The 10,209-nt window shown below is 40.3% G+C and overlaps 1 protein-coding gene across 2 annotated transcripts in view; it reads left to right on the plus strand.

The window, feature by feature from the left end:
- The window catches only part of CCSER1 (coiled-coil serine rich protein 1), a 1,553,855-nt gene extending 1,544,959 nt beyond the window's left edge, over positions 1 to 8,896 (plus strand). For both annotated transcript variants that reach the window (XM_069743569.1, XM_069743573.1), the window contains exon 10: positions 8,312 to 8,896. In XM_069743569.1, coding sequence (XP_069599670.1) covers positions 8,312 to 8,428 — 117 coding nt within the window. In that variant the 3' untranslated portion in view covers positions 8,429 to 8,896. The remainder of the gene's footprint in view (positions 1 to 8,311) is intronic.
- Positions 8,897 to 10,209: the final 1,313 nt, after the last annotated feature.

Below are 10,209 nucleotides of genomic sequence, written 5' to 3' on the forward strand. Positions count from 1 at the left end.
AGAGGAGTAAAATTAACAAACACATTTCTAGTGAATAGTTAGGATGGAGAAAGGAAAGTAAAATAAAAATGCAGAAAAAGCTGTTAATAGTGTGAAAGTCATGAAAGATGAAAATAGGAACCGTATTTATGAGCAGGCAGTATTGTCAGGGAAACTAATAGAAATGTATGCTGTTTTTACTGCTGATATATTTATTTCTCTGTACCATAAACTGGAGCTTAGATAGGAAAAAGAAAAACTATTTGCTAAATGACAGCATGCAAAAACTAACACTGCACAATTAATGTTTCCTTATTGCTTTAAGAGAGTTAGCTCATAGTCACATGAAAATGTTGGAGAGTAAGACATTTTAGTTTTTAAAACTAATATTTAATCATCATTGTTACTTTTTGTCAAGTGCTTTTGTCCCTAAACCTTTGCCATTCATTTTCAAACATAATGAACCAGGGAGTTTTTAGCATTTTGACCCCTTTTGTTATATATATTGCTAAACATAAATCTACTGGGACAAATAAATATAGATTGGGGAAAATAAGTATTTGATACACTGATGATTTTCCAAGTTTACCAACCTATAAAGAATGTAGAGGTCTGCAAAGTGTATAGCAGGTACACTTCAACTGTGAGAGACAGAATCTAAAAAAATCAAAAAAATCACATTGTATTATTTTTACATAATTAATTTGCAGCTTATTGCGTTAAATAAGTATTTGATACAATAGAAAAACAGAACTTAATATTTGGTACAGAAACCTTTGTATACAATTACAGATGTCAGATGTTTCCTGTAGTTCTTGACCAAGTTTGCACACACTGCAAGCTTGGATTTTTGCCTACTCCTCCGTAGAGATCTTCTCCAGAACGTTAAGGTTTTGGAGCTGACACATTGAATTTCAGCTTTCTTCAAAGATTTTCCATTGGGTTAAGGTCTGGAGACTGGCTAGGCCATTTAAGCACTTTGAAATGCTTCTTACGGTGCCACTCCTTAGTTGCCCCTGCTGTGTGTTTGAGGTCATTGTCCTGCCAGAAGACACAGCCATGACTCATCTTCAATGCGCTGGCTGAAGGAAGAAGGTTGTTGACCAAAATCTCGCAATACAGGACCCAATACATCCTCCCTTCAATATGGAGCACTTGAGATTGTACTCATCCTTCTTCTTCCTCCAATAACAGCAAGTAGTTTATACCAAAAAATTCTATTTTAGTCTCATATGACCACATAACCTTCTCCAATGCCTTATCTGAATCACCTAGTCATTGGTGAACTTCAAATAGGCCTGGACTTATGCTAGTGTGAGCACGGGGACCTTGCGTTCCCTGTAGTATTTTAATTCATGTTGGCTTAGTGTGTTACTAATGGTAATGTTATTTCAGGTCATTTTCCATGTCCACCCGTGTATTTCTGGGCTGATTCCTGATCTTTCTCAGAATCATCCTTACCCCATGAGGCAAGATCTTGTATGGAGCCCCACACCGAGGAAGATTGAAAGTCACCTTGTGTTTCTTCCATTTTCTAATAATTATGCAAACAGTTTTTGCCTTCCCACCAATGTGCTTTCCTATTTTCCTGTAGCTTATCCCAGCCTTGTGCAGGTCTACAATTTTGTCTATTGTGTCCTTAGAAAGTTCTTTGGTCTTGGCCATGGTGAATAGGTTGGAGTGTAATTGAGTGAGTGTGTGGTGTTCACACAGCGTGGTAATGAGGCAGTGATCCAGTAAAGATAAACGCAAATGTCTGGATCGCAGCCGGGGCATCAAAACAATCTGAATCCGAGACCGGATGCTATGGGCAACTACACCACCATGTCACACTGAGGGGGCACCAGGCATTTTGCTTTCATTGGCTCTGTGTTGAATTCACACAAGCTGGATGTTGCAGGTCCCACTGCTCTGCAGCTTGCAAACCATTACTGACACACCAAAACCTTTGCTGCAGGGGTTTTTAATGGAATCTGTGGCCATGAGTCACTTGTAAGAAAAGTCTGTAATTCCCTCCAAAAATAAAAGCCCATGACGTGTTTTCTTAAATCTGCCTTAACTAAACAGCTTGTTCAAGACCACGCTTATTTTTATTCTGGACTGCAACTACAGCTATGCCTATGACTGCAATGCACTCCAGTGACTCGATATTCTTCTATGCGCATCCTGGAGGATACATTCCAACCCTCACATATAATTCCCCTCATTGCCTCACAGTGGACACGTGTCGTTTATACAGGTAAAAAGTTCAAACAGGTGCAATAAATACATGAAATAAGTGCAGAGTAGGAGGGCTTCTTAAAGAAAAACTAACAAGTTTTTGAGAACCAGAATTTTTCCTGGTTAGTAGGTGATCAAATACTTATTTCATGCAATAATATGCAATTTAATTATTTAAAAATCATACAATTTCATTTTAAGCTTGTTTATTTTATAGATTCTGTCTCTCACACTTGAGGTGTACCTACGATAAAAATTACCGATCTCTCCATTTTTTGTAGGTGAGAAAACTTGCAAAGCTGACCTTGTATCAAATATTTAATTTCCCCACTGTAATTGACAAAATGTACCCAAAACAAAAAATTGGGGACAACAATTAATAAGATCTAAAATAGATGAAGCTTATTAATAAGTGTATAAAAGCTTTCAGTAGATGTATGGGAAAGATCAGACTACAAGATATACATCACAGTAATTTAGATTATGTAATAGTCCATAAAGGCAGGATGGTTGCTCAGAGGTTAGCCCTGCAGCCTTGCAGCGTAGGGGTCGCACCAAGGACAACATTTTTGAGGAGTCTGTATGTTTTCCATGTATTTGCGTGGGTTTTCTCCCACACTCTAAAGACATACTTTGAGGCCCAATGTGGACAGTGATGATGATGTCTGTAAAGCGCTTTGGAATTAATGGCACTATGTAAGTGAGTAAAGTAAATACAAATTTAAAAGGACTATATACATACATATATAAGCATATCCCTTATGCAATAGACATGAAAGCCTCTTCCCTCTCATTATAATTAGGGTTGACCGAAACGGATCGGCCAATTTCAAAAGTTGCCGACTTTTGGCAAAGTCGGGTTTCGTGAAAACCGACCCGATCCCACTGTGGGATCGGGTTGGCGGTCGGCGATCTTCGCTCCAAAGTCGGGTTTTGTTTTTATATATATATATATATATATATATACACCGATATATATGTCATTGAGACACATATATATATATATTTATATTTACTTCAGCGCGATATAGCAGAAAGCCGGTAATTCAGTTGCCGACTTTTAATTTCTCCTTCCTAAACCTGACATGATATGAGACATGGTTTACATACAGTAAACCATGTCATATTCCCATTTTTTTGCATATTCCACAATACTAATGTTAGTAGTGCGTATGTGCAAAATTTGGGCGTGGTAGCTATTAAATTTAAGGGTTAAATCGCAGAAAAAATTGGCGTGGACTCCTGCGCAATTTTCTCCACCAGAGTGGTAAAGCCAGTGACTGAGGGCAGATATTAATAGCCTGGAGAGGGTCCACGGTTATTGCCCCCTCCCTGGCTAAAAACATCTGCCCCCAGCCACCCCAGAAAAGGCACATCTGGAAGATGCGCCTATTCTGGCCCTTGGCCACTCTCTTCCCATTCCCGTGTAGCGGTGGGATATGGGGTAATGAAGGGTTAATGTCACCTTGCTATTTTAAGGTGACATTAAGCCAGATTAATAATGGAGAGGCATCAATTATGACACCTATCCATTATTAATCCAATTGTATGAAATGGTTAAAAATCACACACACACATTATTACAAAGTCTTTTAATGAAATAAAGACACAGGTTGTTGAACTATTTTATTAGACTATTAATCCACCTGAAGATTCTCGCTCTGTAACAAAGGAAAAATAAAAAAACAACAATATCCCATACCTTCCGATGATCTGTCACATCCCGGGCTGTAAATCCATCTGAAGGGGTTAAAGAATTTTACACCCAGTAGCTCTGCTAATCCAGCTGTGCTCATGGCTGTAAAACCCCAGCGAATGAATGGAAAGTAGGTCAATGAAGGTAACCTTCATTCGCGGTGATGCGCCCTCTGCTGGATGTCCTCATATGACCTCGAGCGTGGGAAAATATTCAGAAAAGTTCCCAGGCTCGAGTTCATATGAGGACATCCAGCAGAGGGTGCATCACCGCGAATGAAGGTAACTACAGGTCATTGACATTGACATTGTCATTGGTCAAAGCCAATTGTATTTTATTTATTTGGTGTGTTTGAAGAAATTGAAAAACTAAGGGGCCAATTAATTAAAACTAGAGTTGTTCATAGGAGTCTTAATGGAGAGATCACTGGAGTACGATGTGTTAAATTTATTAAGAGGTGCACAGCAGTTAATGAAATTGCCGCATCTAATTAATGGAGTAATGGAGAAATGCAGTGATTTTTGATGAATTTGATAAATGGGCGAAGCAACACTCTGTCCCATCCTGGCTCCCCCCTGCTCTGCTCATTTTGGCAGAGCTGTTCAAACTGGTGTGAAAACTGCAAAGCCACAAAAGTTTTGTTTAACTCTGCATTGTGCAAAATGTTGCTACTTCTCATATAATTTTTCCATCAGTTTTCTGGCATAAAATCTATGCTGTCTTGAGGTCTAAAGTTTCACACACACATAGATGTAACAAAAAAAATCTACAGTTTGTAGATGCTGCTCTTGGTAGGTTTTAAATTTCCGACTCCAGTAGCAGGGCCATATTTAGAGTTTGTGCTGCCTTAAGCACTTTTAGTGCTGCCTCCCCCATTGGTATGACTAAGGGCTCATAATCACATGCAAGAAACTCGGATGAGTGTCGCACGTCAATACCCAGTACTGAGATCGGAGCCTGTGGCCGCATAGCAGTACACGCTCCGCTCCTGAGTGCCAGGTAATGATGTGCGACACTCATCCATGTTTCTCGCATGCGATTATGAACCCTAATGCAGACACTGTCGGCAGTGACTTAGGCTACATTCACATCAGCAATTTTTGCTATTTGCGACACACATACATACAGCCCCGCACACACACACATACAGCCCCACACATACACATACAGCCACACACATACAGCCCAACAAACACACAGCTCTGCAAAAACACATTCAGCTTCGCACACACATACAGCCCCACACATACAGCTCCGCACACACAGCTCTGCACACACACATACACAGCCCCCACACACACATACAGCTCTGCACACACACATACATACAGCTCCGTGCACACACACAGCTCCGGACACACACACACAGACGCATACAGCTCCACACACACATATACAGCTACACACACACATATACTGCTACAAACACACACATATACAGCTTTGCACACACATGCAGCTCTGCACACACAGCTCCACGCACACAGAGCTCTGCACACACACACATACACCAGCTCTGCACACACACAGCTCCGCACACACATACAGCCCCACACACACATACAGCTCTGCACACATACACACATCTCCGCTGCCCGCACACACACATACACATACTGCCCCACACACATACATATACAGCTACACACACATATACAGCTACACACACACATATACAGCTTCGCACACACATACAGCTCCGCATACACACAGCTCCACGCCCACAGAGCTCCGCACACACACACACACACCAGCTCTGCACACACAAAGCTCCGCACACACATACAGCCCCACACACACATACAGCTCTGCACACATACACACAGCTCTGCTGCCCGCACACACACACATACACATACAGCCCCACACACATACAGCTCTCCACACACAGAGCACCCTACAGACACACACATACATACAGCTCCAGGCACACACACAGCTCCGCTCCACACACACACATACAGCTCCGCACATACACACACACATACAACGTCGCACACACAGCTCTGCACACATATACAGCACTGCACAGGCACACATATACATACAGCTCCACACACACACACACAGCTCCGCACACACACAGCCCCACACACACAGCTCTGTGCGCACACACACATGCAACTTCGCTGCCTGCACACATACACACACACATACAGCTCTGCCCGCACACACATACATCTCCGCACACACACACACAGCACCACACAGACACACACATACATACAGCTCCGCGCATGCATACACACACATACAATACAGCCACACACACACACCAGCACTGGCAATGTTTGCTCCCAGGACCCAGATAGAGTGAGTGAAGGTGTATTATACCCCACCCCCACCACTCACTCTCTGGGTCTGTCTGCTGGGAGCAAAGATCAAACATCAAACATTAAGGGCTGCTGACTGTGTTTTAATGGCTCCTCCTCCTCCGCCGCTCCACCTCAGCAGTCAGTCACAGTCACATTCCATTCTGGCCGGGCACCAGTGAGACTGTGAGCAGGGGCATCACTGTGTCTCAATAGGGAGAGTCAGCACCAGTACCACGTGTTCTGGCTGCCGCTCTGCCACCCCCTGTCTTCAGGAAGGGATGCACAGCCAGAGCCAGGACTAGTATAAAAAAAACCCTTGCTCAGGTGCTGGCCCCTGCTTGTTCCCACCCTAGGCACGTGTCCTCAAGTGCCTAGTGGCAAATACGGCTCTGTCCAGTAGTACAAAGTCATAGTCGTGTTGTTAGCCTTACTAATATTCAACCCCTGTTATTGGTTGCTTGTTGCTGCTATCAGCTTTGAAGCAGTATTTATCATGCAGAACAACCCCATATGGCTGATATTACAAATAGAGTGGTGTCCGTATGAATTAATATGCAGTTTTGATATTTTCTCATGAACATTTTTAGTTGGAGTACTGACTAATATGAATAGACTGTCAGCATCCAAATTTACTGACCTATCTATCTATCTATCTATCTATCTATCTATCTTGAATGCTTTTTTCCAGTAGCAATATTGAAGTCCCTTAGCCATAGTTATGATTTTTATCTTGTACTTCCTTATTTTGTTATTGTAGGATTTTTATGGTTCACAAGTGCACAGAGAACAGTTGTCATAAACTATGGAGTTTTCTTCCACACTAGTTATATTTCCAGCTCTTTGCAGCCGAATTATACTATAAAAAATTAGTGCTTCAGAAGGGTTCAGAAAACAGGTAGCAGATCAACATCTGAAGTTGGTTACAGAAAAAGCCATCCTTCCATTCCCCAGAGCAGTTACAAACAAATGCATTTCCTTTTGCTCTGGGGAACTTGACAGCTGCTGTTATCCTCTGCTGTTACACTTTTTTTTGCTGTTGATTTTCTTTTAGTGTTAGTGACTGCCAGAATCAGTTTGCCTTGGTTCTTCCAGTAACCAGCCTGAATCCACAACGACTTTTTTTTTTACTATGGCTGCATATTAAAATTCTACATTGAAGTCTGAAAAATCTATAATGATAACCATTACAGTCTCGGTGATCATAGTTATAGTTCATAAATTACCAGATGTCATATCATACAGATGTAGTATTACTAAACATAACACATATATCACGATGCAGAAAGGTTTAATTCTGCACCTGACTTGATATTGATAATGGCCTTTGGTTTGTCTGCTGCTTTCTGCATTGAGATATTTTTCTGTGATGTGGTATAGTTGATGTAGTCTCAAATCATACCCTGTTAGGTGTCCTTGAAACACTAATCTAGTGGGTTTTGATTTTTAGCAGGCCGCCAAATAAGTCCCGAGATAAGGTTCTATAGAATACACATTTAATAAACAAAATAAACTTTACTGGTATTTCCCATTACAGAAAATTACCCAGGCAATGCAATAACTTCCAGGACCTCAACCAGTTGAATAGGCCTTGTTTTCTAATGGACGTCATTCAAACTTGCAGGATCTCCACCAAAAAAATATACATGTTTTCTGATTGAAGTCATCTGTGTAATTAGTGGAGGTCCCGGAAGTTGGATCTTCACTGATAAGCCTGTGATTGAGGAATAACCAATAAATTATATATTTTCTGTATTAAGAGTGTATTCTATGAAACTTTAACTTGGAACCTGCTTAGTGGTCCTCCAAAAAAAAAACTTAAAAGCAATCCCCTAGATCACCTAACTGATCACTTAATAGGCTATAATTTAAGGATGTGCATTTATCTGCACCGCAGCTAAAGCAGCGTCATTGCATCAATATGATTCGCAGCAATTAGAGCCCAAATATCAGATAGTTATGATGTGTCGTAACATAATACTTGCTCTGAAGACCATTTTCAATAGAAATATTTATTACAAGCAATGTTATAAACTTGTTTTACATATTTTTGTATAATCCTCAAACTGATTTTACCGTAATGATTTATTTTCTTTATTTTAAGGTCCAGAGAAATGCTGCAAGTACAGAAAGTTCTGTTTACAAAGCCATCAGACCTGTTCATTGTTTCCAGCATTATCAGTTCAAGACCAACATCTGGACACAAGATGCTTTACACTAATGTATTCAATTAAGTATCATTAAAATGTAATAAGCTCCAGTAACAAAACAATAATGTATTCGCAAATGATGCTGCTAAACTACAGTTTTGCATTATCTTGGGTGAAAATACTCCTTTTTGACATTGGTGTATAGATATATTTTCATTGCAAGGACTTTAATAATTAAATAAATGGGTATTATCCCTCTGGGGGACACGTTTTTATATAATAATTTAAAACACAGAAGGACCATGCACTTGGACCAGCAGACAGCACATTGTTTTTAGAGGGTTTTTTTCCACCAACTGCACCAAATATTTTTTGTTAATCATTAACAATTTATGAGCAAAACAATATGCTGTCTAATCTGATTTTGTTAAATTATTTTCTAAAATGTTTTATGTTTATTTCTGAAGTCTGACAAGAAAATGACTGTACAATGCAATTGCTAAATTATACCATTAAACATTTACATTTTTCAAACTCAATCAATGATGTTCTTTTGTATTTCAATTTGTGAAGAAGATAATTTAAGGTAACATATTTATTAATTGCTTCATTCAATCATTTATTTTTCACACTAACCATGCTCATATGCTTGGAAAGAAAGTGAGCCAGCTGTACTTCAAATATTTGATTTTTTTCCTACCTACAGTATCTTACATTCACCAATGTCAGCTTTATTAATTCTCATTAAGCCACTTTTCTGATACCAGGTCACTCTCTATAGGCACACATTAATTTGACAGCAAATTGTCAGAGTAAAGAAAGATTTGGATTTTGACTTTCAACATGCTTGATCCCTTATTCTCAAGAGATAATCCACCACCAGAATTGTCAGGGATGAGTTTTTGGCTAAAAGCTACAGATATATTGACAAAATACAATGAGGTATCTTGCTCTATCTCAACCTTTTCAGTATGAAGAGAAAGACTTGTCAGAAAGACCAAAGCTTAAAGGTTTATTGTTGACTCGATGGTGGCCCAATTCTAACGCATCAGGTATTCTAGATTATGCATGTCCACATAGTATATTGCACAGCTAACGTAGTATATTGCCCAGCCACGTAGTATATTGCCCAGCTACGTAGTATATTGCCCAACCACGTAGTATATTGCCCAGCCATGTAGTATATTGCCCAGCCACGTAATATATTGCCCAGCCACGTAGTATATTGCCCAATCACGTAGTATATTGCCCAGCCACGTAGTATATTGCCCAGCCACGTAGTATATTGCCCAGTGACATAGTATATTGCCCAGCCACATAGTATAATGCCCAGCCACATAGTATATTGCCCAGCCACGTAGTATATTGCCCAGTCACGTTGTATAAGGCCACGTAGTGTATAACACAGGTCACATAGTGTATAGCACAGCCCGTGCAGTATATTGTCCAGCCATGTAGTATATTGCCAGGTCACGTAGTATATTGCCCAGCCACATAGTATATTGCCCAGCCATGTAGTATATTGCCCTGCCATGTAGTATATTGCCCTGCCACGTAGTATATTGGAGGGGAGTACGGAGCAAGCACTGACTGCATGGAGGTAGGAGCGGCCATTTTTCCACCGGACTGTGCCCGTCTCTGATTGGTCGTGGCTGTGACTTGGATTTCCATGACAGACAGAGGCCGTGACCAATGAATATCCGTGACAGACAGACAGAAAGACAAACAGATAGACGGAAGTGACCCTTAGACAATTATATAGTAGATTGTATTAAATAGAAGGATTGTTTTTGAGTCAAATTTCCCCAAATTTGCAAATCCCTGTAAATTCAAACTCCTTACAATTTGATTC

Source organism: Ranitomeya imitator, chromosome 1 (genome assembly GCF_032444005.1).
Source record: "Ranitomeya imitator isolate aRanImi1 chromosome 1, aRanImi1.pri, whole genome shotgun sequence".
Classification (NCBI taxonomy): Eukaryota; Metazoa; Chordata; class Amphibia; order Anura; family Dendrobatidae; genus Ranitomeya; species Ranitomeya imitator.